Source organism: Apodemus sylvaticus, chromosome 17 (genome assembly GCF_947179515.1).
Source record: "Apodemus sylvaticus chromosome 17, mApoSyl1.1, whole genome shotgun sequence".
Lineage (NCBI taxonomy): Eukaryota > Metazoa > Chordata > Mammalia > Rodentia > Muridae > Apodemus > Apodemus sylvaticus.
In genome coordinates this window covers 48,543,037-48,569,423 of record NC_067488.1, presented here as the reverse complement: position 1 = coordinate 48,569,423, position 26,387 = coordinate 48,543,037, and the positions used below count along the sequence as shown (strand labels likewise).

Sequence of the window (26,387 nt, the reverse complement as noted above, 5' to 3'; positions counted from 1 at the left end):
GTAGCAACAGATGGCAGGCAGCCTTGCTGGCTCTGTTTCTATTGGTCTTTCTTCTCTGGCCCCGGCCAGGACTCTGCACCACTCAGCAGAGTCCCTGCCAGCAGAATACACTCTTCCTCCTGCTTTGGGGCCCCTCCAGAGCCTGCAGGAACAGATGTCCCCCTTCTGCCTCAGCCTGTGGCTGGGCTGTTTCTCTAGTTGCTTCCGGGAAGCAGAGAGTCTGGGTGGAAATCTCTTGGCTTTCTCAGGAGGCATGCCCCGCCCCCCCCCACACTGGCTTCCATGTTCCTTCCTATTGACTGGGTCTCCTGATCCCAGCATCCACACAAATGTGCAAACAGTTTGGGGCTCCAGCAAAGCCCTGCTTTCCTCCAGGGGAGGCTTGAGTGTGTTTATAATTTATAAATGAGTCCAGGATGCCAGTCATAAAGAGGCAAGAGGGTACCAAAAAAAAAAAAAAACAAAAAAAAAACCACAAAACACAAAAAACAAAAACAGGAACTAACACTGAGCACCTAACTCGTGCTGAGGAACGGGTAACATTTATTAGTCACTTGAAGGTCAGGAACTCTACTGCACTCTGGAAATACAAAGCAATGTGGTAAGAAATGGAGCCTGAGGCCTGGAAGATGGCCCAGTGGTTAGAGACATGTGCCACCAAACCCGACCTAAGTTTGCTACTTAGGATCATATGGTAGATGGAAAAGAGAGCCAGCTCTGGAAATTGTCTTCTGATCTCCATACATGCATGTGTGCATGCACACACACACACACACACACACACACACACACACACGCGCGCGCACACACACACTAGCTACACAGACAGAAGGATATGTAGGTAGGTAAGAAGGTAGGTGGGTAGGTAGATAGATAGATAGATAGATAGATAGATAGTAGATAGAAGATAGATAGACAGACAGATAGACAGAGACAGACAGATAGATGGATGATAGAGGGGTAGATAGAATCAAACAGTAAAAAGAAAAGAAATGACGCCTGCCCCAACCCCTGGAGGAGAGGTCTATGCAGTGTCTGTTACTTCTCTTTACCTCCTGTCAAGTGGGGTCTCAGTGACACCACTGCCCAGACGAGAAGAGACAGCTCCTGCCAGAGACCAGACCTCATAGAGACTAGACCTGTCCTTAAAATGGAGAGGAGGGTCCTCCTGACCCCCTTCAAGGAAGAGGTAGCTCTGCTCACAGACACACCCTCCAAGGGGGACACTGGCTCCAGGCACCTTGAGTGTGAGCATCCTGTGTAACAGTGTTGTGGAGACCGGAGATGGGGCTGTGAAGGCTGGTCCCAGCCTGTATGCAGGCAGAAAGCACTGAGAAGATGCTGCAGGCAAGGGCACCAGGGCTGAGGGGAGAGAAAGGTGTGTGGTGACAGTTTGCTCCCTGGCAACATGGAGGGCGTGTGGCAGAATGACTGGGGACCCAGGGGCGGAGCCACATTCATGGTTTGTCCAGGGCTGAGAGATTCCCTGGGGTGCAGGACACTCATCCCTGAAACTGAGGAAAATCCCAGGCCATCTGGTGTTGAGTTGGTGGCCCAAGCCCACATCAAATCCTGGCTCTGCTCCATGCCTGCTGTGGAGACAACCAGTAACCTGTGTAGCAACTGCGCATGCTTACAGTTTTTATTACATTCATTACATACATACTTATTATTATATTCATTTACTTATGGGGGGCATGTATGTCACAGCACGTGTGTGGGGGTCAGAGGTTGATTTCGGCAGCCACCCTCCTTCTACCATGTAGGTCCCAGGAACTGAACTCAGAATGTCAGGCTTGGCACCAAGACCTGCTAAGCCAGTCCACTGACCCGTGCCCTATGTTTTAGAAGCGATGCGATTATATTTCTTTCACCTGTACTGTGCCTGTTCCTTTTGAATTAACCATAGTGTGATAAACAGTAATTGAGCAGAATTTTTATTTGTCTGATCATTTACTTCATTGTATTTGTGGCATATTGTGCCATGTGTTTATGTATGTGGAGGTACACATGTATGGGTATGCATGTATGTGTAGAAGCATGTGCGTGCTCATTTGCTGTGTCTCCATCTAGCTGCCCAGACCCCTGTCACACTTGCAGGTTTGTGCCACCACACCTAGATTTTGGGTTTTGTTGCTATTCAGGGTCTTGCTATGTAGCTCTAGCTGGCCTGAAATTCACGGCATAGACCACCACACTCATAGAAGAGAAAATAAAGAAGGGATGATGGAAGACTTGTGAGGAAAAAACAAGGGTGCTAGTGGTCTTAGGGAAGGTTTCCGGAGAACACCCTCTGACCCTCCCTGTAGGATCTTTGTTAGGATTTAGGGAGCAATCCCAGAAGAGATGGACCCAGAGCAGTGGCACTCAGTACCTGTGGGGAAGAATTCTCTAAGAAGCTACTGGAGATGGGGAAGAGCCCTGTGCTGAGTGCCGGGGCTAGAGAGGAATGGAGGAGGTGATGCTGCAGGCTCCCAGGGTGGACCAGTGCAGAGCAGGGAGGTGTTGCCGTGCCACAGGCAGGCGCAAGGATGGAGAACCAAATTATGCTCAGATTACCAATTCTCTATCTATACATCTGTCTGTCTGTCTCGTCTCTGTATGTTTGTGTATCTGTCTGTCTCTCTGTCTCTGTGTGTCTTTCTTTCTGTGTGTCTTTCTCTGTGTGTGTCTGTCTGTCTTTCTGTGTGTACATGTCTCCATCCCTATGACTGTCTGTATCTCCCTGTCCTCCTTTCTCTGTCTATCTGTCTGTCTTTCAACAGGGTCTCATGAAGCCCAGGATGACCTGGAACCCTTGATCCTCCTGTCTGTACCTCCCAAATGCTGTGGTTACATGCATGTACCACTTCCTGGCTTTATGTGGTACCTGATCTTCATGCTGGCTAGCCAAGCACTCTGCCAGCCAAGCACTCCCCAGCCCAGACAGAAAGTTTTGTTTACTCTCATATTCCTCATCTTACAGAGGGAGACACAGAAGGTGTCAAGAAAGGCCTGAGATCCGCCTCACCTGCAAACCAGCAAGTTAGGCCGAGGCGTAACAGTGCACACCTTTAATCCCAGCTCTCTCTGAAACAGAGGCAGAGAGATTTCTATGAGTTTGAGGTCAACCTGGTCTCTTGAGGAACTTGAGACAGATTTCCAAGTCTGCAAGGGCTACATGGAAAGACCTTGTCTTGAAAACAGAAACAAACCAGCAAATCATCAGGTTTCACAGATGCTGAAGAAAAGTCAAGATCCTCCCCTCTGGGGAGGGGGTGGGGGTAGAAGTTGGGGGATCAAGGGGACATGGGGGTGGGGAGGCAGAGAGAGACGTTATTCACATCAAAACAGGCAACATTTACTGGAGGTAGGCAATAGCCCTCGGTGGCTTCATGGAGTAATGTAGGAACCCTAGGTAGACACACACAGTAGGTCTGCAGTTCAGCCAACACACCGCAAGCTAAGATAGCCTCGGTCTTCTTTGATGGTACATCAGCTGACCCACCCCCCTGTGGTCCCAGAGATGCGAACTGTACTCCGATCAGCAAGCAAACCTGTTCTCTGCTCAGAAGACAACATGATGTTGCCCAAGGTTGTTACCATATAGATATCCCTATAAAGACAGTCCCCAACAAGAGATGGGGTGCCGGTGGCAGGTGTTTAAACAGAGGGGCAACTTATTAATCCCACTGGCTTAATAGTCATGCTAAGCAATTAATAGACTAGTTTAAACAAGATTCACCTCCAGTCCCTGCACTTGTCTACTCAGCTGTCTCCGAACTCTCGGGGCAACTGAGATGACAGTTGACACTGAAATTACAGTTGACTGCTCTGCTACTGGGAGTGGCTTCCTCTTGGCCTCTCTTGGCATTACTGACTCTTGGAGGACATTTTTCATGGGGATTTTGTCTGGGTGTCTGTCTCCATGGACCCACTAGAAGCAGCTGGGGTGCTGATGTCTTCTGCACCCCTAAGGCTTCAGGGGGCCCAATGCCCGTCATTGCCTCTCCAGTTGTGGATACTTCCTCAGAGCCATGCTGCCTGGGCTGGGTTTTCAGGTAATCATCATCATCAACCGACTCTGGGTGCTCATAAAGAGTATTCGCAGGCTTCCTGTGCTGCTTACTAGAACACCCGGACAACAATCTCCGACTCTAGGAGGTGAGCGAGCAGAGGTGATATAACCCCCCCATACACACACACACACACACACACACACACACACACACACACACACGTGCCTGGAGAGTAAAGGGAATTGGAACCGATGCCCATGGGCCACCCATGGGGTGTCAGTGGCCAGGTAAGGTTCCCAGGTATTCTGGGGGCTGCTGCCACCTCACGAATGTCCCTGTCCCACCCCCCAGTCATGTCCACATTGGTAGCTGGGGGGCGGGGGGGGGTGTCAGAGACTTTGAGCCAGTCGAGGATTGGCTCAGGACTTAGTGAGCAGTTGCTATGAGTCCCAGGCTGCAGGGCGAACCTTGATGGCCTTTGAGGGTTCTTCCAGCTCAGGAAGGGACAGGCTGCAAAACAGCAGGGTTGAAGCTGGGCTGGAAAGGGTGGGAAGATTTTCAAAGTTTTTCATTGCAAAGTTAATTTTCAACAGAATATATATAGACATTGTAGACACGATAAAGTAAAACCTACACACACACTCATATAGCCCACTCCTGCCTGGTCTTGGCACCTACCAGCTTGTGCCCCACCTGCCGTTCTGATGGAGGCTGCAGTGAGTAAGAGGGTTCTCCTCTGGGAACCTTGATACTTGCAGGCCCAGGGACTCAGATGGGGTGCTTGGAGCGGAGCGAACCTGCTCCTCTGGAAAGAGGAGGTAGCAGGTGACACTCAGGCGACCACAGCAGAAACAGATTAGGTCAAATCGCCTCCTCACCCTCCGACTGCTGCCTCTTTTCTCACTAGCTTCCACCTTAGTAGTCCTGTCCAGGCAGACACTGCTCACCTCAAATGCTGCTTCAAGTGTATCCTAGCTGTGTGACCTTGGGCTGCCACTTGGCCTCCAAGGGTCTCAGTTTCCTCTTTGTTAACAGGAGCATGTATGCTGAGGCTTAACTACAACCAAGTCGGCATTATGCAGAGCCCAGAGCCCTCAGTTTCCTCATTTGTCTCGTGAACGTGTTCAGGCTGAATGTTAACTGCAACGGAGGCTGCAGCAAGCTGAGGCCAGAGCCCCGCAGGGACACAGCTGTGGGCATGGGGTGGGGTGGGGGAGGGACCCGGAGAGAACCAGAGGCCAGAACGCAGGGTCGCCTTAGAACTCAGCTGCCACATAGCCATCCAGTCACCTTTCTCCCAGGGAGATGAAGCCCTGGGCGTGGCGCACGCACCCGGGCTCCCGGCAAGGAATGGGTGCAGGGCTGGGCTTCGGCCGTCCCCGGGGGAGCGAGTGGGGCGGGGCCGCCGCGCCCGCCTTCTCCTCCTCCTCCTCCCGCCGCGCGGGCTCAGAGCGGCGGCAGCAGCGGCCGCGGCGACAGCTCCGGATCCTGCTTCGGCTCCCGTTCCGGCTCCCGCGCTCCCGGGCCCTGCGCCCCGACCCCGCCGCCGCGCCTGCCGGGGGCCTTGCGCGCCCCCTCAGCGCTTCACCCTGAAGTTCCTGGCCGTGCTGCTGGCCGCGGGCATGCTGGCGTTCCTCGGTGCCGTCATCTGCATCATCGCCAGCGTGCCCCTGGCGGCCAGCCCCGCTCGCGCGCTGCCCGGCGGCACCGACAACGCCTCGGCCGCCTCGGCCGCCGGTGCCTCGGGTCCGCAGCGCAGCCTGAGCGCCCTGCACGGCGCGGGCGGCTCAGCCGGGCCCTCGGTGTTGCCCGGGGAGCCGGCGGCCAGTGTCTTCCCGCCGCCGCCCGTGCCGCTGCTCAGTCGCTTCCTCTGCACGCCACTGGCCGCGGCTTGCCCGTCGGGGGCCGAGCAGGGGGACGCGGCGGGCGAGCGCGCAGAGCTGTTGCTGCTGCAGAGCACCGCGGAGCAGCTGCGCCAGACGGCGCTGCAGCAGGAGGCGCGCATCCGCGCAGACCGGGACACCATCCGCGAGCTCACCGGCAAGCTGGGCCGCTGCGAGAGCGGCCTGCCGCGCGGCCTCCAGGACGCCGGGCCCCGCCGCGACACCATGGCAGACGGCGCCTGGGACTCACCCGCGCTGCTCCTGGAGCTGGAGGACGCGGTGCGCGCGCTGCGAGACCGCATCGAGCGCATCGAGGTGAGTGGCGCGCCGTCGGGAGACACGGGGTGGAGGGGCCCTGCCCTGCGTGCGGCATGCGGGTTCCGGGTCCCTGGAGCTGCCGTCTGGTCATCTGAAGCATGCCCCTGGCAGGCACCATGGGAGCGTCCTGGGCGGAATCGCTAGTGGGAGCCTGGCATGGTGATCGGGGCACGAAAACGGGAGAACGGCGTCCACTTGTAGTGGAAATTGATTGAGACGCAGGTGTGGGGATGTTTGGCACGTACGATGCTCTCCTTAGATGTCCTTCCTCGGGAACCTAGAGCAGCTCCCACGCCATACTCACTACCGTTAGGAGAACCGTTAGCGTACTCCTTGCAAACCCAAGAGTGCCTCATTAACACCAACCTGCATGCCTGCATCACCTCTCATCCCCGGGCCACGCCCAGTTTTATGTCCCTGAAGCTCTGGACTCTTGGGGGGAAATCAGCGGATGACTCCTCAGTAGGGATCCACTTAGCTCCCTCAGCCTCCTTTTCCAGGTCAGATACAAGGAGCACCGGGAGTAGGGACCCTTCTCGGGTTTGTGTGTGATACAAAAGCATTGATTGATTGTGCCTATGGTCCCTTTCCCCTCTGCCACAAATTCCCAGTCTTGGGAAGCATAGATAAGACAGATTGGGCAGGACAAACATCCAGGAAAGCCTTGGCCATTCCCAGGCACCGACTGATTTCCAGACACGAAATAGATCCTCGAAGGAAGAGAGAGATAGGGCAGACACTGTGGCCTCTGCTTTCTCCCCCAGGCTGTAGCTGGCACGGCAATGGTGAGGTGAAAGCGGGAATGAACTAAATGGACAGAGAGGGCACGTGTATGGCTCCTACTTCAAACTGGGTGAGGAGGCGATACCTGTGGGAAGGTTGTACAGGTCCCATCAGACCACCAGGAAGTCGGCTGTCACACCCCTCCTTCAGAGTGTCAGACCACAGCCTCCCCATACCACCTCCACTGCTTCCACTCCCCTTATGGAGATGAGAAAAATCCAGTTTGAACCTCCTGAGCTGAGTGGCAGAGAGAGAGAGGCGAAGCCAGGCCAGCACCCCACTTCCCTGCCCAGGGGTGAAATTCTTAAAGCCAAGAACAGGAAAACGACCAGATAAAAGCTGCAGGGGAGGGCAGCCTCAGTCTCCTCACCTGTACAGTGGGCACCAGGACACTTTATGTCTCACCAGACAGACACTCCAGTGGCAAAGATATAAACAAAAGCATACATGGGAACAAATTCTCCCTTTAAGATTGTACTAACATGCCGGGCGATGGTGGCGCACGCCTGTAATCCCAGCACTCTGGGAGGCAGAGGCAGGCGGATTTCTGAATTTGAGGCCAGCCTGGTCTACAGAGTGAGTTCCAAGCCAGCCAGGGCTATACAGAGAAACCTTGTCTTGGGGGTGTGGGAGTGTGGGGGGTGGAAAGGATTGTACTAACGTGAGAATCATTTGAGTTTTCCCTCAACTTTCCCTTGATGCCCTAGCTCTGGCACCACAGATGGCACAGGTGGCCCCTCTCACGTCTGTGACTGGCCTGGCTGCGCTGACCCTGCTCCCTGGCACCTGGCTCTTGTCGGGGTGGGCTTCCCCGGGGTGGGCTTCCCCAAGGCGGGCCTGCCATGGCTGAGGGATCCTGGCAGCTAGGACTTGGCAATAGGTTGGCTTTCGAGGCTTGGGGACTTCCGGCTTCTCCACATTCCCCTTCTCCTGTTTGCTAAGTAAGACAGGCATGAAGCTACCAGGTCTGGTCTCTGAGTCTGGCAACAGCCAGAGCCAATGTCCTGGGGCCACACTGCCACTCTCAAGGGGGACTCATGCCCTTCTAGGCCACTGCCTGGTTCCCCTTCATTTCTCATTCAGTGTAGGTGAAAGCCCTAGAATTACAGAGTCTGCTGTCACAGATGCAGTCCCCTGAATTCGCTCTTGCAAATGTCCCCAGAGGTGATAAACTGAAGGTGTTTTCCAGTCTTCACTTTGCTGGTCCCCTTCAGTCACCTGACCGCTTTCTTCTGCCACAAGGTGTTTCCCTTCTTGGCTTCTAGAAGCATCTCCCCTGCCCCCTTCTTACTCTGAGAAAGCGCCTCTGACTGCTTCGAGGTCCTTCTTGGTTCTCCTCTCCGTCCCCTCGGTGGGCTGAGCCACACCCCAGGGGCTTCCAGTGCCCACTCCACGTGACCCCCAGATCCCGTTTGCGGCTCTGTATGCTCACTCCCAGCTGCCTCTTGGCTGGTCTCTCTCCTCCACGCACATCCGGGTTGTTCCTAAAGCCTACCCTGGGGTCGTCCTTCTCCTCATAGTCCACCTCAGGTGGGAGCCATATTTGAGGACTTCAGAAAAAACATTGATTTTTTTTTAAATTAGCCTATTTTCATTGTTTACTTAAAAAAAAGTCAACAGGTTTGAGGAGACATTTCTCAATTAATTCCTCTCTTATCTCCCCCTTTGCACCCCCTGATACCAGTCCACTGGCAGGCACAGGCCAGGGCAGAACCACTATCCACCAACCCCTCCCCACCCCACCCATCCGTCACTAGCCCGCATGTCTTGGATGGGCACAGGTTGTCTCTGATTCTTCTCTTCTGCATACGGTAGCAAAGCTGTTTCCTCTTCAGTCTGTTGAATGGAGCCTTTAGCTGGAGTCCCAGGAGAGCCATTCTCAGGTCAGGGGACGTTCACTTCCAAGCACCACTTTCCGTGGGAGCTGGTCCACTTACGTGGCATCCGGCCATCCACGCTGGCTTGTTCCGGAGTTCCATTTTTGTGCTAATGTATGTGTAGGGTAAAAATTCAGGGTTGGTTTCTTTCCTTGACATAGACCCTGCCCTCTGCCGCCCTGCCCCTCCCCCCCCACAGCACCCCCACCCTCTTTCTGGAACAGAGCCCGCCATGGTGAAGAACATCCTGATGGGAATCCCAGAGGATGCTGGGTTCAGGGAAGCAACACTTACTGATGTTCTAACAGTGATCGTCCGTATTACGAAGCACTTACCGTGCATTGAGAACCTCACAACATCTCATTTAATCCTCCCTTCACTCTATGGAGGAGAAACAGTTCATCTTTTGCCCTCAGACTGACTCAGAGAGATTAGAACACTGGCTTCTGGTCACCCAGCATCAGAGCCTGAATTCGACCTATTAGTACTTGGCTCTAGGGCCCTGTCAGCTTCTTCATGGTGACTCTATACAAGGTGGGGTCAGATATTACCCACCTACAGGACAGTGAGGAATACAAGTGAGGGCAGTACCCACCTCCATCTCTGGGTACTGAGAGTGGGCACCGTGCTGGCCGGGTCCCAGAGGCTGGCCCTGCTGGATTGAGGCTCCCCTGGGGCTGCCAGGAGCAGCTGGTCCCTTTGAAGTATTTATTATATATTAGCCCTTCTGTCTCTGTCATGTGAAAGAAGCCATGCAGTTTCTGTCTTGGGAGAGGACAGCTGAAGTCTCAGAGTCTGAGGGATGTGATAGGGTAAGCCCTCTGCCCCTTGTTCCTGTCAGGGCTCTCTGTTGTAAAGACTCCCCAGGGAGGGGCTGGGGTGAATTTCCATTGGTAGAGTGTTTGCCACACATGCACAAAACCCCAAGTCCAGTCCCTAGCACAGAATAAATGGGACATTGTGGTACACACCTATAATCCTCACTTTTAGAAGGTAGAAGCAAATGGATGAGATTTTCAAAGTCATCCTCAGCTACATAACAAGTTCATGGCCAGCCTGGGCTATGTGATAATCCATCTCAAAAAAACAAAAAACAAAACAAAAACCCAATCCTATAGCAGACCAGATACTTCCTAGATACCTTGCAAAGTCTAAATGACCACAGAGAGGCCAGCTGCATGGGGCTCACTTGTTGCTTGGAAAATTCTCTTTCCAGATCTCAATTTTTATATCTGTAAAATGGGTGTTCTGAGTGTGCAAGGCCCTTAGCCTGAGTCTTTATGCAGTAGGCCTTCATCCTAGCAAGAAGCCTGGCTTTGTAAAGCAGGGGTCTGCCACTGTCATGCTGTGACCTCTGAAACCCTCCCGTTTCTGATCCTCAATTATCCAGTCTGTTGAATGAGACAAGACATCCCATCCCCTTTAAAAAACAAAACAAAACAAAACAAAACAAAACTCTCTTGTCCTCCTAAGAAGAGAGGCCCTTCCTGCAGTGTCAGAAGCTCAGTCACTTTCTTTCTGTGGTCTACCACAGAAAAATACATCCAGAGATGGTAAAGTTTCCTATGTCTCACTTATAAAAGGATACAAATCCCCTAGGACAGGTCTGGGAAGAAATATGTGGACAGCCCTCAGAAAGTACTCCCAGGGTAGCAGCTAGAACATTCGCAGGTCCTGAAGGCTCTCTTGGGCCTCTCCAAATCCCTGAGGTCCCCAGGTCTGGCCTTGGCCACCATTGATGAGTTTTGCTTGTATCTGAACCTTGAGAGGCTTTGTTCCTGTGCTATGAGTCAGGTGTCTGTGGCAGTGGCCATTTGTCACTGTGCAGAGGCACCATCACCCGATGACCTGAGGACAGATGGAGTTCCGTCTGATACTAGTGTGAAGCTCCTGTGAACACTGTGTGGTCTCTTTGGGTGGCCATCAGCCTTCTTTCTGCTGGCCCTGTCCCCAGCAGTGGGATGCCTGGGTGCCAGCAGGGACATATATTTAGCATCTGTAGATACTGTGACACATTTTCCTAAAGTGGCTGTAAGAGTTTCCACACCCACCCGAGAGCGAGCCTCGCCCACCAGGCCTGGTCATTTGCAAGCTTCCTGGAGCTGGTGGGTGTCAAGGACTCAGGACTCTCATGATTTAAATATGCATGGTTTGCTAATTCATGATGTCAGGCACCAGTCCACTCTGGGGGTCTTTGTCTATGGGGGGATAGGGTCAAAGGTTAGGTTGCTCACAGGGTGTCCCCACGATGGCTTGGATGTCTTAATCCTATTGGGAGCCAAGGACAACAGTTGAGCTTGTGTGTCCCCCCCCCCCCCACAGCTGTACCCATCAAGAATGGGATCTGAGAGACAGAGGGACTTGTCCAAGGCCACACAACTCAGTGAGGCTAAGGCAGGACTATTGTCAGGACAAAAATGAACTGGGATAGGGCCAGGGGTCCTCCTTTGCTGAGGACACTAGGGGAGGCACCGTATCATCAGGAGCATGCCCAGACGGCTCGCTGGCTTTCCAATGTGGCTTCATTGCTCCCTTTGCCCTCCGTAAAGACAACAGTAGTGGTAATAACTGTTCGAGGGCTGCCTGTGACATGCCAGGCTTATGTCCTGCCTTGCATCTCATCCCCTGCACCCCAAATGTAGGAAGATTTAAAACAGGACCTGACCCTCCCAGATGATCACCATGAGGGTCAGAGGGCCCCAGCAGCTCGCACAAGGCCACAGATCCTGTGAGAAATCCAGCGCCTCGCAGACCACCCGGCTGGGAGCTGGTGACAGTTACCCAGGCTCGGCGTTGCCAGGGTGCACACGGCTGGTGGAACGAGTGGAGGGGGGCTCAGAAGCCCCAGCAGAGCTTGGGACCCCGTTCTCTTGGAGTGTTTTGGCTCGGGTGTCAGGGAAGCTGCCATCTGGGAGTGCAAGAGCTCTCTTGGAGAGGATGGGCTGGGGCAGGAAGAGTATTCCTGGCAGGAGGAGCAGCATGTGTTAACGCCTCAGGGTGAGATGGATTTGGGGTGTTTGGGGCATGGGCACCTCCCTCCGAATTGGCCATATCACCCCTACCTTCTCCCTGTACTATCCCCTCCCTCTGTCACCTGACATCCGGCAGTGTGGACTGCTGGCCTCCCTGTGCCTAGCTTTTCTCTCAGTGTAATAACTTGACAAATGAGTTTTGAGGCTGATTATAGAGAAGTATGTATCCTTTCAAAACATATATTTTATTTGTTTATCTATTTTTGAGATGGATCTCTTGTAACCCAGGCTGGCCTAGAACTTAATATGTAGCTGAGGATAACCTAAAATATCTGACCCTCCTGATCTCACCTCCTGAAGGGGTCACAGGATGTGCATCACCCCACATGGCTGTGGAGTGCTGGAGTCCTCTGCCAACAGAGCGTGTACCCCCTTAGGACATGGTGAGGTAGGGTTGGTGGCAAAGATAACAGTTAGCATTCCACACAGCTCCCAGGCCCCGGAGGGCCCTGAGATTATATTACGCTTGTGCTAATAGGGGAACTGAGGCATGGCATCTTTCCATAACAAGCCACTCAGCTGGTGGTGCCAGGGCGAGAACTGGCAGGACTCACAGGATATGGGCACGGTTGGGGCGGGGAGGCCTACACTACTGTCCTCAGAACCTGGGCCAAGAAGGCAGGGACAGACTGTGCACGGGCCCTGAAGGCAGGCCCTTCCTTCCTCGTCTCCGACACAAGAGAAACATCTGCTTGCATGAGGTCATGCAGTTGGCTTTCCAGTTCTTTCTGCAGCTCAGCTGTGTCGCACTCCAGGATCCTCCTATGGGGCCCTCTGTGAGGCTGTCCTACACCGTGTGATGCAGCCTGACTTCCTGGTGTCCTCGGGGATGCTCAAATGATCCTTTTAGGCTTTCTTAGCAGACAGGACCATACTGCATACCCACTGAGACTCAGACTGTGAGGGTTGGGATGAGGAGTGGGCACAGGACTGCTATGTGACTTTAAGCAGGCAGTCCACCCTCTCTGAGCTTCAACACTTAGTCCTCAAGAGATAAGAGCAGCTGAGAAGTTTGCCCCTGACAGCACTGCTCCTTTCTTGGTGTCCCCTGTTGAGGCTGAGGAACTCCCTACTCCTACCTCACCCCCATTAGCGCCGGAGTCAGAGCTGGTCCTAGAACCCTGAGTTTTGGCTCTAGGCCCAGATATAATAAACTCTACCTCAGACTCTCAACAACCTGCCTGGAGTCCAGATCTCCCTTCCTGCCCTATCAGGCGCTGAGTGGGGGACAGCGTGACATCATCCCTGCTGTCCCCCTACTGTCTCAGGCTGGGGCCCACTTGGCATGAGGCCCACGGAGCCCACGCCATACAGCCTGTGCTGTGGCAGATGGAATGGGGGTGGGGGCGTGGTGCTTCTCTGATTCACATGCTGGGGTGGGGGAAGCTGCCGCCTAGCCCCTCAGCCCCCTCCTCCCTGGCCTCCTGGTGTCACCAAACAGGAACTTTTACCAAGGACAGCTTGTACACTCTCCCCACCCCCAGCCACGTGTGTGTGTTCCCTTGAAGGAAGCAGCTAGACCCTGCAGTGTAAATAGTTCTGTCCTGGTCACTCTGGAAGGAGAATGGAGGAGATGCAGTCCCCAGCTAGAGACCAGAAAGTGTCTCAGCAGCCCTTGAGCACCTGAGCCTTAAGGCACTGGCCCTGCTAAGAACACGTTAGGGGCCCTTTCAGCCTCAGTGACCCAGCCCTGGCTTTGCTGGTCACTTGCTTGGTGACACTGGGCATGCCTCTTAACCTTTCCTGTAATAAGGGGATAAGCGTGCCCCTTGGATTAATGTGCTCTGAGGCATGGTAACCAATAATGTGGCCTCAGGCCAAGGATGTGTAGAGTTCAAACTCAGCTTTTGTTTTTTGGTTTTTTTTTTTTTTTTGCCTTTAATGAGCAGGGTAGAGGGTGGCTGTCTGCTACCACCATTCTGCCTATATAGGTCAGGGCTCTGTGATGCCCCACATGAGGGCTGTGATCAGGGCTGGGGTGCACAGGAGAGAGGCCCAGAGCCTGGCTGGCATGTGTGTCAGACACAGGGTTTCAGATGGATGGGTTATGCCAAAAGATACCAGTGGAAGACAAGCTACAGCCACCCTCTGGATCCGCCATGATAGGGTAGTTCATTGGGAATCACAGGGAGTCAGTCTCCAGTCACGAGGAGGAGCACCAGAGGGTCCAGACAGCTCTCCATCCTGCTCGCCACCAGCAGTCACACACTCACATCATGAAGTCCCGAGGAGCCCTGTTCCCTCCGTGTCTCACCTGTCCCCCCCCCCCCCACTGAGTGGCTCCCACACGAAGTGTGAAGTTGCCTCAAAGGATTGGAGGTCTGGGACAAATTCAGACTTGGTCCTCACCTCTGCTCAGAGAACCTTCCCAATTCATTCATTGACCACACACAATGTGCACCTACTATGTGCCACAAGCACTCACTGTGTTCCATGAACACCTACTGTGTGCCAGATGCTACCCCAAGCACTGAAGATACTACTGTGCTTCTGTCTTGGGGTCTTAGCCAGGGACTTATGTATCACTCACTGCCTGGATCCTAGAGGAGTATGGAAACATGGAGACTGGAGGGCCAAGGAAGCCACATCCAATTTGGCTCCTCAAAGCCCTGCTGACACTTGTGTGACATGTTCACCAGAGAATGTCCTTTCCATTCTAAACCTGTGGCCTAGCCTACCTGCCTCAATTCTGCCCAATTTAGGACAGGACAAAGAAGACTCTGCACACTGTTCTCCTCCTGGGCTAGACACGGGGTGTGAGAGACAGCCTTGAAACACCCTGAATGCCAAAGACATCAGCGGCCAGCACGCTGTTTATTGGTGTTTGCCGCATAATCCTCCCCAGAACGGTCCCAAGGTGATAGTGCAATAGTCTCAGGAGGAAATAAGTTCAGAACAGTTTACACATTTTCTGAGCATCATACAGCAGGTTGGTTCCCAAGCTGGGTTTGAGCCCTTGGCTGTCACTTGAGTCTGGGGTTGTTACTTCAATCCCAAGATAATGGGATGCTAGAGCCCATACAGACAACCAGGTCGCAGATGAGTCCCCGGAGGCCCTGCCCTCAACTGTGTCCCTGGTCTAGGAGTGGGGTTTGTGTCGTGCAGCTTAGCCAGAGGGCCTAGAAGTCAGTGTGTTCCTGGCCCACTACGAGGCTGTGTTTGTGAGGTCCTCACTCCCTCTGCATGCAGGCTCTGCCTGCCATAGCTTCACTACCTTAGCTGTGCCTACCGGAAGCCAGGCTTACCTCTGGTGGCCAGCAGAGTGTGACATCGCTGTGTGACATCACCATCCTTCCTGTCTTTCTGGAGCAGCAGGAGCTCCCAGCCCGTGGGAACCTCTCCTCGGCGCCGGCCCCAGCCGTGCCCACCGCCCTGCATTCCAAGATGGATGAGCTAGAAGGCCAGCTGCTGGCCAAAGTGCTGGCGCTGGAGAAGGAGCGTGCCGCCCTCAGTCATGGCAGCCACCAACAGCGACAGGAAGTGGAGAAGGAGCTGGATGCCCTGCAGGGTCGCGTGGCCGAGCTGGAGCATGGTAGGTCCTGGGGTGCAGGTGCCTGGGCTGCCGGGCCTGGTCTCTGGCTGGAACTTCCACAGGCTGTAGAACGTGACAGGGAGAGCCTTCTGGGGAATGGCTACCACTTTCAAAGTCACCGTTGTCATTTCTAGCTCTGCTGGGCCTGGAGGTTGGCTGTGTAAGGACACCCTGGCTGATTTAATCTTCACTAACCACAGGGTTTTCACAGGTAAAGGCAGTGAGTTTGACAGAGGTCAAGTGACTTATCGAAGGTCCCACGGCAGGTAAGAGGATGGTCTAGACCTGTCACCAGATACTTCAGACTCCACACCATGCACTTATAGCCATCCACAATTAGCACCTTTGAGTAATCGATCGACCTCTGTTATTTGTAAGCCTCAGGCCTGGCAACTGCCAGGGGTCAGAGACTCTTTTTTGTTTTTTGTTTTTCTGTTTTTCGAGACAGGGTTTCCCTGTGTAGCTCTGGCTGTCCTGGAACTCACTCTGTAGACCAGGCTGGCCTTGAACTCAGAAATCTGCCTGCCTCTGCCTCCCAAGTGCTGGGATTATAGGTGTGTACCAATACTGCCCGGCAGAGACCCTTAATGTAGTTGTAGGTGTCAGACACCTGGGTCCTAAGTCTGTCACAAATCTGCTCTGCGACCTTGAAAGGTCATTTACTTCTCTCAGGCCTCGCTGTCTTCACCTGAGAGATGGAGGGGTCGCCTTAGGGACTTATGAGCTCTCACTGGTCCTTGTGAGGGCAAGATGGAGGGACAGGGGAAGCAGGAGTGACTCAGGTGCAGGGCAGAAGTTTAGAAGAAAGAAACCTGGGTGTCTTCTTGGAGGAGGAGGTCTGGAGCCAGCTCTGGAGAACAAAAGTATTAAGTACCTGTGGGAGCCAAGGGGCCATGGTGGATTCAGCTGTAGGGGAGCAGTGGGTCTGGGGTGATCCAGGAAGACACCCAGTTGACTGCCTGGACTTTGGCAGTGACCTCCATCCCCACTCAGTCCAGCGGTATGCTGTCCCTCTACGCCAGCATCCCTGAGGACCAGGGGAAGTGCATCTTCTTTTAACTGTCTGCGGGAGGGAGGAAGGAAATCATGAACAGAAAATAACCTGTGTGCCGAGGCCTGGGCAGTGCCTGCCTCCTAGGCTTGGGAGGAAGTGACATATGGAAGGCACTTCTGACCAGCCCGCCACAGGCAGCGCCACACAATGCTCCTTAAGTAGGCGGACGACTGCACATAGTCATGATTATAGCTAGCATCTGATGAGCCTGTGGGCCTGCCGACTCTCACGTGTGGAATGGAGAGCCAGTTCTGCTGAAGAAATGGAGTCCCAAGGATGTTACATTCATCTCATTGAGACCCACAGGTCAGAAAGTAGTGATGGTGAGATTTGAACTCAGGACATCTGCATTCAAGAGCCCCTGGGCCCAATTTAGTCTCACCTCTCATCACAGAGGCAAAAGTAGACCAGGTGAAATCACGTGGAGCAACCCCCACCCCGCGGGTGGTCTGGAGCCAGGAGTCCTCATTGCACAGTGTCCTCTGACCCCGCCCTGTTCCTTCCAGGGTCCTCGGCCTACAGTCCCCCAGATGCCTTCAAGGTCAGCATCCCCATCCGCAACAACTACATGTATGCCCGCGTGCGCAAGGCGCTGCCGGAACTGTACGCCTTCACTGCCTGCATGTGGCTGCGCTCCAGGTCGGGTGGTTCCGGCCAGGGCACCCCCTTCTCCTACTCCGTGCCAGGGCAGGCCAATGAGATCGTGCTGCTGGAGGCCGGCCTTGAGCCAATGGAGCTGCTGATCAACGACAAGGTGGGCGGGGTCTGGGTCTAGGACACTGGGCAGGGCTTAGGGCCCCAGGGAGGGCTCCGCTTTCCACAGTTCCAAACCCTGCACTGCCTAGGAACTGAATGAGTATGGATTGACACTTTCACTCTCCTGTTCACCATACTCTGCACGCATTGAACACCTACTGTGTGCCAAGTTCAGTTCTGGGTATATAGACAATCCAGATATGCAGGGCTGGCTACAGAAGGAGGAAAGAAGTTGCCCCGGCTGGACGCCAATCTACAGGCATCTGCACCTTGAGCCCTGCTCATTCTAAACAGAGTGGGGGGAGGGAGAGGGCGAGGAGAAGAGGGAGAGGACAGTAGCGACCAGGGAGGGCTGCTGGTGATCTCCAAAGCTTGCCCTTCTGCCCTCCCCACCGTGGAAGGACTCCATTCTGAGGGTGATGTTTGAGTCCTGGCTATTTACTGTGCTCACTGAGCGATCTCGTTTTCCAGCCTATGGCTTAGTTTCCTGCTCTGTCATGGGCTCCGGAACTTCCTTTTTTTATTCCCACAGTTCTGCCCTTAGGCCATCCCCTACCTGTCCAGGCCACCTGTCCCCATGACTAAGGCAAGCCTAGGATCTGCCTGGCATCTGTGTAGTTACGGAGAAAGAGCATCTTTCCCAAAGCTGCCTGCTGCCTGCCACATTGCTTTAGCCTAGGGGAGGTCTAGTGTTATTTTGAGACACCCTGGAAATAAATGCAGGTCGCACTTATCTGGGAGCAGCCCACAAACTATGCAGCTGAGAGCCCCACCGGATGTCCAGGAGGCAGTAGACCAGGGGGTGCGGTCAGTGTGGTGTCTTGAGGTTCAAAACATCACAGAGTGAGCAGGCTCTGCGTGGAGAGGGCTGTCCTCCTCCGCTCATCACGGCCAGTCAGAGGGTGGTCCTAGGCTCTGGAGATGGAGATTTCAGCACCCTGGACAGGGCACCGCTCTGTCAGCCCGGTTCCTGCAAGCCGCCCTTCTCGTGGCCTCTGTGCCCTTGCTCTGCTGCAAGCACCAGGTTTCCGGTGCCACAGCCAATTCCATGTCCTTCGAGGAGGCCTTTGTCAACACATTCCCCCCCATCCCCCTCACCTCCCCTGCAGCGCCCCCCAGGATTTTTTTCCCCTAAAGTCTGCCTCATGCCTGTGGCAAAATACCACAAAAGAAGTTTAAGGAAGGGCTTGTTCTGACTCACAGTTTGCAGGCAGACCTAGTGGCAAGAGCACCTGTAGCTCGGGGCAGGGGTGTGAGGAGGCTGGTCATACTATCCACATACCGGAAGCAGAGTGAGAAGAACTCAGACTCTCAGCTAGCTAGCCTCTTTCTTTTTATTCTGTCTGGAACCCCAGCCAGCCCTTCAACCACATCTGGGGTAGGCCCTCCCTCAGTAAGATCTCTCTAGAAACTCCCTCACCGGCAGTAGTGCACAGAGGCATGTCTCCTGTGTGATTCCTCATCCAGTCAAGCTGACAGAAGACAGGAATAGTTAGAGGCAATGCTGAGCCTAAAGCCCTGCAGTCCCAGGCAGGCATGGCTTGTTCAAGGCCACGCCCTGATCCGCCCTCTGAGCCTGGAATGGGGCTTGGTACCCAGCAGGCATCGAAGAGTGCCTTTTCAAGTCGTGATCTCAAAGCATTTGTAAGGGACAAGAACCATTTAAAGCCACAGACAACAAGTAGCTTTCACCTCACAGACCAGCGCAAGCCTCCAGCAGGAGCTTCTAAGGCACCATCAGCAGAGTCCCAGCCTGAGTAGAGGCTCATGATTGATTAGCCATGTCTGCCTTGGATGCCGGAAGAGGCAGCAACTGGGCATTCTCTCTCCAACTTTCCTGGAATGAAAGAAGTCTCCCCAAGGTCAGACAGGGGGCTAGTGGTAGAATCAAAGCCAGACACTGGGACCCACCCATCCTCTGAGTCCAAGGCTCATTCTGCCTATGCCGGTGAATGAGGCATCCCACCGTGTGCTGGGATGTATTTTAGGCGTGCAAGGGAAATGGATTTGTGGACACTGCCCCTACCATGTGTGACCTTGAAGCCCTGAAAACCAAAAAGGTTGTCCCTGTGGTCTGAGGAAAGCTGTTTGGTGGGGTCATGTGGGAAAATGGAGAGTTGGGACAGGAAAGACAATGGTCGGAATGCAGGTCAGGTCTTGGATTCCATCCGTGGAGGGAAGCATCAACCCACTTCTCCAGCCTGGGGCCTCTGACGTGGGGTTTGGGTCCTGTATCCAGGTGGCCCAGCTGCCTCTGAGCCTGAAAGACAGCAACTGGCACCACATCTGCATCGCCTGGACTACACGGGATGGACTGTGGTCTGCATACCTGGACGGAGAACTGCGAGGTTCTGGCGAGAACCTGGCAGCCTGGCACCCCATCAAACCACACGGCATCCTTATCCTGGGCCAGGAACAGGTAAGGCTCAGGGAGAGCGCTTCCCCAAGTCATTACCCCGCCCACTCCAGGACCTCTGACGAAAGAGAACAGTGAGAATCCTGTCTGATCCACCAATTTACTGATAGGCCGCTGAGAGCTAAACAAACAGGTAGATCTCAAATGTGGGATGAGACCCGAACCTTGGGGCGGAGGTAGAGCAAGAGCTGTGACAGTAAGGCTAGATAGAGCCCTGGGAGGTAGCAGCTTTGGGGTCGAGGCATCCCGGGGGCGGGGCATCCCGGGGGTGGGGCATCCCGGGGGTGGGGCATCCCGGGGGCGGGGCATCCCGGGGCGGGGCATCCGGGGCGGGGCTCACAGCTTGGGAAACAGGCTTTGACAGGTTGAGTCTGTCTTGATTACTCTTCCCTTCCTCCCTCATTCCATGTTTCTCTCTTTTCTTTGTTGCTGTCTTGGCTCAGGATACCTTGGGAGGCCGATTTGACGCCACACAGGCCTTTGTCGGTGACATTGCACAGTTCAACCTGTGGGACCACGCTCTGACACCTGCCCAAGTGCTGGGCATGGCCAACTGCACCGGGCCACTGATGGGCAATGTCCTCCCCTGGGAGGATAAGCTGGTAGAGGCCTTCGGAGGGGCGAAGAAGGCCGCCTTTGACGTGTGCAAGGGGAGGGCTAAGGCTTGAGGGTCCGCCTTGTTCAGGGCCCCTCCCTCGCCTGTCAGTTTCGGGACTTTGAAGGGGCACATCCCTCCTCAGCCTGTCCACATGCTGACCTTCCCTCCTACCCTACTCCTGCCTCTACCTCCACTTCTCCTCATGGGCACCCACTGCTTCAGAATGCCCCACCCTGGATGGATGTCCCCTGAGCCACGGGATAGGGACCAGTATCTCATATCAAAGTAGGGGTTGAGGCAGTCCCGCCTCCTGGCAACATATTGGCTTGGTCTCTCTTGTCTTATACACTGTCTTGCCGATCACATCGGATCCCACTAATTCCAAGGACATCCATCCCCTAAGGAGTCGTGGGTAGAGGTGGCCTTTGACCCTCGCATCCCTTATGCTCCGGGCCTACATCAGGCTGTAGAAAGGATGCCAGAGATGTGTGAGATCTGACACTCCTCCTCTCTCTTCCTCAGTTGCCCACAGTGGCAGCAGGGTCATCGTGCCCACTGACCCCCTCCCTCCTCTCACCAGTTTCTCTGTGTGTTGTGGTTTGAATGTTGGTTTGATGTTGGTTAAAGCCCCCACCTCAGTTTCCAGGATGTTCTCCTTCCAGCCCCCACCCTAGAAGCTAGGGACCAAAACCCCGGCGGCCAAAGGGCTGTTGTCACCCCCTGTACCCACTGGCAACTTTGCCCACCAGCAGGGTGGTCCACCCCCTCCATGCCCGAGACAGGACCTGCTGGATCACTCTAGCCTATCCTGAGAACATCCAAAACAGAGGCACGGTGACCGAGGAGAGAGACACTTCCCAGGCAAAGCCTGGTGGCCCTGGAAAAGATGGAGGATGCTGGGATGGAAAACAGCACTGAGTGAGACAGAGGACCCCTTGGTTCTTATGACTTGCTGTGTGACTTTCAGTAAGAACCTACCCTCTCTGGGCCTCGCTTTCTCCTAGTCCCTTACCAACTCTCCCAAGAGCACAGAAGAATGTCAGAGCTGAGAGAGACCATCCATCATAAGCTCTTGCTGGTGGAAGATGGAAAAGAGAGAAAGGGCAGTTAACTTGTCCAGGATTAAACAGCACAGGGTGGCAGGCCCAGAGTCTCCGAGTCCCTCCAAAGTGCTCTTCCCTGTGAACCACACTGCCTGTCCTTGCTTATACCTGTGCAGGGAGGCACTTGAGAGGACACATGCTTTCCAATAGGACACCTCAACACATTGACAGCCTGAGGAGATGAGGGAAAGAGCCCAGACAGGCAGAGTTCCAGTAGACACGGAGGGTGCAGGGCCCTGTTGGTCCTCTCTCGAGTGTTGGGGCAGTAGCAGGTCGGCTGAAGCAGTCGGCACTGGTGCCTCTTGCCCCACCCCACCCCACCCCCACTTTTGTCCCTGTCTGTGCTCTCCATGGCCACTCAGCCCGAGCCATGACGCAGGAGAGGCGGCAGCCCATGCCACGGAAGCGTGTCCCAGACTTGCCTCTGGCCTGCAGGTTGTGTTTCCATTTTGAGAGCAACGACACGGCTCAGCACCTCCATCCCCGTCCCCTGGAGATAGCTGCAGAGGCTTCACCCAGGCCTGCTGAGATCCTGGTTGCCCAGTAACAGCCAATGACATCAGCGCCAGTGTTGGGTCAAGTGTCTGTCGTGAGGACACCGGTTGTTGCTGGGTGACAGCTGGATTCAGAACTTAGACCTGGGGAACTCTGAGCCATACCGGGCTCTTGCTATTGTTCTAGAAGAGGCCTTGCTATTGCTTTAGAGGAGGCCTTGGGAAGACAGAGTCTTAGAAGGGATGTAGCAGCATAAACTGCCTGGTAATTTGAGCCCACCAGACACACCATCCCCTTCCTTTCTGCTTTGTCTCAGTGGTGATGAGAAATAACACCTCAGTCACATTCCTATGCCAGGTCACCCTGGTTAAACTTCAACCTCCCCACCCCCAATACTACCCAGGAGGATAAAAATGGAGGCACTGGGGTCATGGTTCTGAGGATGGATTACTGGGGAAAGGGCTGCCTCTCTATTTCCAAAGTCCCCACCTGCTCTCACCTATTGTGCTATGAGCATTCTCTGAGCATGTGGAGCACCATGCTGTCTTCTGCTGGTCCCAAGCACAGCCTACAAGACAGCTGTGGTCCTGAGCTGCCCCTGGGTCTGATGAAGATGGAGCTAGGCTGGTTAGATAGTCTTGGGCATCGAGACCGCAGAGTGTTGTATCCGCACCATCCGGTTTATCCTCGCAGCACAGTTACAAGGCAAGACTGTGCTTAGCCCTGAGATGCAGAAGAGAAGGATGAGACTCGGAGAGGTAAAGTGACTCGCCCGGGGTCGAACGGCCAGCTGGAACAGAGTAGTTTCCATTTGGAGGCAGGCTATACGCCTAAAGGACCACACCACTCCTTCAGAGTGCGGAAGGAGCAGAGATGGGGTGTGGGGCTCAAGGCCGGTGAAGAGGGGGGGTCTCTCACCTATGCCCAGCCTCAGCCTCAAGCTGAACTGCAGTCTTCAAGGCAAGAAAGGAGTTTCTCCAGAGTGTAGTCAAAGAGGCAGGGTGGAAGTGGTTCTTCCTCAGCCTCTGTTCTGGGCAAGGCCTATGTCAGGTTCTCTAAGCTGTTTTCTGCCAGATTCCCCACCTGTGAGGCATGGAGTGGCCTCTCTCGTGTCTCATGTCTCTTGTGTCTTACCACAGTTACACATGAATGGGGACCGCAGACTGAAGCTTGAGGATCTGGGGGTAGGGGTGGGGTGGTAACTCAACCCTTGGCTTGTAGATGAGGAAGCTGAGGTCTGGCCTGGGAGCTCAGATGACCCGGAAAGCTCCCCTGTCTGTCCTCTTCTTCAGGACCCAGTGGCCACTCTGCCCCTCCCCCCAAAACTGGGTCCTACCTACTAGTCCCAGCACCTTTGGCCTGAGAAAACTGGAGAATGGTCTCCTCCAAGATAAGGGACCAGTGTCCTCCTCTCCTCTTGACCCCAGCTGCCTGCCACCCCCAGATCCCACTTCCCACCCACCCTATTCCCTGCCCCTGCTGGGTGGAGAACAGGTTCCTCCCCAGGCCCAGCCGCCAGCAGCGAGCACGTGAAGTTGTCTGGTTGGACACTATGACATGAGTGCCCTCCACTGCCCTCTTTCCCCACCTTGCCCTGTTTTGTACATAAGTGACATGAGATGCTTTGTGTGTGTATGTGTGCGTGTGTGGTCTGTGCCATGGCTTTTCTTACCATTTCTTGTTTTTGTAAATTTGAATGTTCAAAATAAACATGTGGTTTACTCGGGGAGGCTCTCGATTAATGTGGGAGGTAGGGGAGCCACCTGTCTGCCTCCAGAGTAACATCTTCCCCTGGCCTGGCCCAAAGCCTCACCTGTGCATATATGCCCCCACCTGGCCCGACTGCTCCCACTGAGCTAGGCTCAGACGTACAAGTTCCCGGGATTCCCGAGGAAAGGCTGCATAGACGCAAGTCCCACGTGGAAAGTGCCCCAGTTCTAACTCAGCTTTGGCCTCATTCCGACACCCCTTCCCCACCTGTGACCCAGTTCCAGGATCCAGGCCCCTGATGTTGCTTAGGATCCAATCTTCCTGAGTCACATGCCCAGACCTCCAGAGAGCTGCATCCCTTGAGGGCTTGAGAATTGGTACAGGAAGAGAAAGACTATGACATCATGCGCGGCCCTCTGCTTCCTACTTTTCCATCCCTATCCGACCTCCAGACTGGACTCAAACAAGCACTAGGGCCCTCACCAACACCGTTGTTGCTGGGCTTGATCTCAAGTGGTGGCCTTGGGAATGTCGGGGCTGAGGGGCGAGGTTGAGGGGTTGTGCATACCAGCAGGATAGTGCTTTCCAAACCCCCGAGAGTGGATTTAGCCCTGAAGAAGGTGTACATCACACAGGAAAGCCACAGCTGAGTCTGCCAGGGCCCCAGAGCATCTGTGGGCTCGCTCTCAGGTTTGTTTTAAAATACAACCCCAGGGAGCTGCAGACAGATACACCTGGAGAACTGAGCTGCTAGCCAACACACCTTATTTATCACATATTATAGTTCTTTCCTTACAAACACCCTCTTCTGTCTTTGTCCCACGGAGCTGGCAATGTCCCACCACCCAGGGAAATTCCCTTCCACCTGCTCCACACAGGCACAGGCAAACAGAACACATCACACAAGCCGGGGGCTGCACACACATTAACAAGCACAAATCCACAGCCAGAGATGGCCAAGGAACACCCATTTCTGTCTGCCTCTGCTCAAGGTCTTGCTCTCCCAAACAGCAACATCCTATCTTCTCCGGCTGTTTCTCAGTACCATCTCCAAGCCCGACCGTGAACCGTGCCAGTCTCATTCTTAGCTCCCTTCTGCCATTCCAAAGGAACTATGTCTGCTTCTCTCAGAGGCTGGATCCTTCCACTTGACCTTTTCAAGAACCTGTCTTCTGAATCTCCAACTCCTTCTCCCCTACTCTGTCATTCTCGTGGGCCTGCAGGTGACCAAGTGTCTCCTCCCTTAAACAGGTCTTGTTTGGGCTTATAGTTACTGAGGTTTCAACTCCATGGTCGGCTGGCTCCATCGTTTCTGGGTGGTGAGGCAGATCATCATGGTAGAAGGATGTAAGGAAACAGAGCTGCTCCCTCTTGGTGGCCAGGAAGGGGAGGGGGAGGCAGGGAGAGGGGGGAGAGGCTGGGCCAATACACCATTCAAAAAAACACATCCCAGTGACTAATTCTTCCAAACAGGCCTCTCCTCTTAAAAGTCCACACTTCGCCAGGTGGTGGTGGCGGCGGCAGCAGCGGCGGCGGTGCACTCTGGGAGGCAAAGGCAGGTGGATTTCTGAGTTCGAGGCCAGCTTGGTCTACAGAGTAAGTTCCAGGACAGCCAGAGCTATACAGAGGAAACCCTGTCTCCAAAAAACCAAAAAGAAAAAAGAAAAAATCCACACTTCCAGGCTGGTGAGATGGCTCAGTGGTTAAGAGCACTGAGTGCCCTTCCGAAGGTCCTAGTTCAAATCCCAGCAAGAACATGGTGGCTCACAACCATCCATAATGAGATCTCACGCCCTCTTCTGGTGTGTCTGAAGATAGCTATACTGTGCTTACAAATGATAATAAATAAATCTTAAAAAAAAAAAAAAGAGTCCACACTTCTCATAAATGGTGGAGTCAGTGCCCTCTGAGCCAGTCACCTCCCAACAGTGTCACCCACTAGAGACCACCCACCACCTAGAGCAGACACCTTCTCTTGACCATCCCAGTACACCCTGAGAAAGCAGGTATTCACGCCAGTAGCTCACCCCGGTAGCTCACATCCACAGGCTGCCTGCCTAGCACCTACACAGGCCCGGGTTCCGCCCTGCCTGCAGGCTCTGAAGGACTTGGGATCTTGCCTCAGTTCTATTTGCTTCATTTGTGGGACCCAGGTCCACAGCAGGCATTGGGTAGGCACTGGTCTCAGCTGCCTGTGTCCAGGTGAAAGGTTCAGCCAGTTCAGCTGATGCCAGGGCAAGGCCCACTGTCAACCTCAGAACTGGGGCAGGCCTTTTCTCAGAAGCCTGGGACCAGGAACCTGACTTCTGAGTTCCCATGTAGGATAGAACACCTGTTCTATTTCAGGAGAGGGGCAGAAGGCAGAGCTGGAGGTATGAAGGGTTTAGAGGTGTCTGTCTCAGCTCAGTCTCCAGGATGCCATACATGCTGCAGGTGATATCTTAGCCTCTGTGCTCTGTGTGTGTGTTGGGGGGGGGTTGTTGTTTTGTTTTGCTTTGTTTTAGACAGGGTCTCTACATAATACATAGCCCTCCCTGGCTGTCCTGAAAATCACCATGTAGACCAGGTTAGCCTCAAACTCAGAGATCTGTCTGCCTCTACCTCTGCTTCTGCCTCTGTCTACTGAGTTCTTAGGATTAAAGGTGTGTGCCACCCAGCACCCAGCATATGTCTCTTTTTAAGACTTGGTTTTACTGTTTCATTTTGGCTTGTGGTGATTCAAAGCATGTGCCATCATGCCAAGCCTCCCGGTATATTTAGTGTGTGATCGAGACGTCACCCGTCATCCCAGCCTTCCCTCTTCTGAGCACTCACTTAGCCACCCTCTCTCCT

At 54.2% G+C, this 26,387-nt stretch overlaps 1 protein-coding gene across 1 annotated transcript; it reads left to right on the top strand.

Annotated features, from left to right (window-relative positions):
• Positions 1–4,249: 4,249 nt before the first annotated feature.
• Nptxr (neuronal pentraxin receptor) lies at positions 4,250–23,566 on the top strand. Its single transcript, XM_052160355.1, has 6 exons — positions 4,250–4,285; positions 5,300–6,196; positions 15,204–15,423; positions 16,984–17,231; positions 19,473–19,652; positions 20,093–23,566. The coding sequence occupies exons 1-6, from the start codon at positions 4,250–4,252 to the stop codon at positions 20,315–20,317; spliced, it is 1,806 nt and encodes a 601-aa protein (XP_052016315.1). The 3' UTR covers positions 20,318–23,566.
• The last annotated feature ends 2,821 nt before the right edge of the window (positions 23,567–26,387 follow it).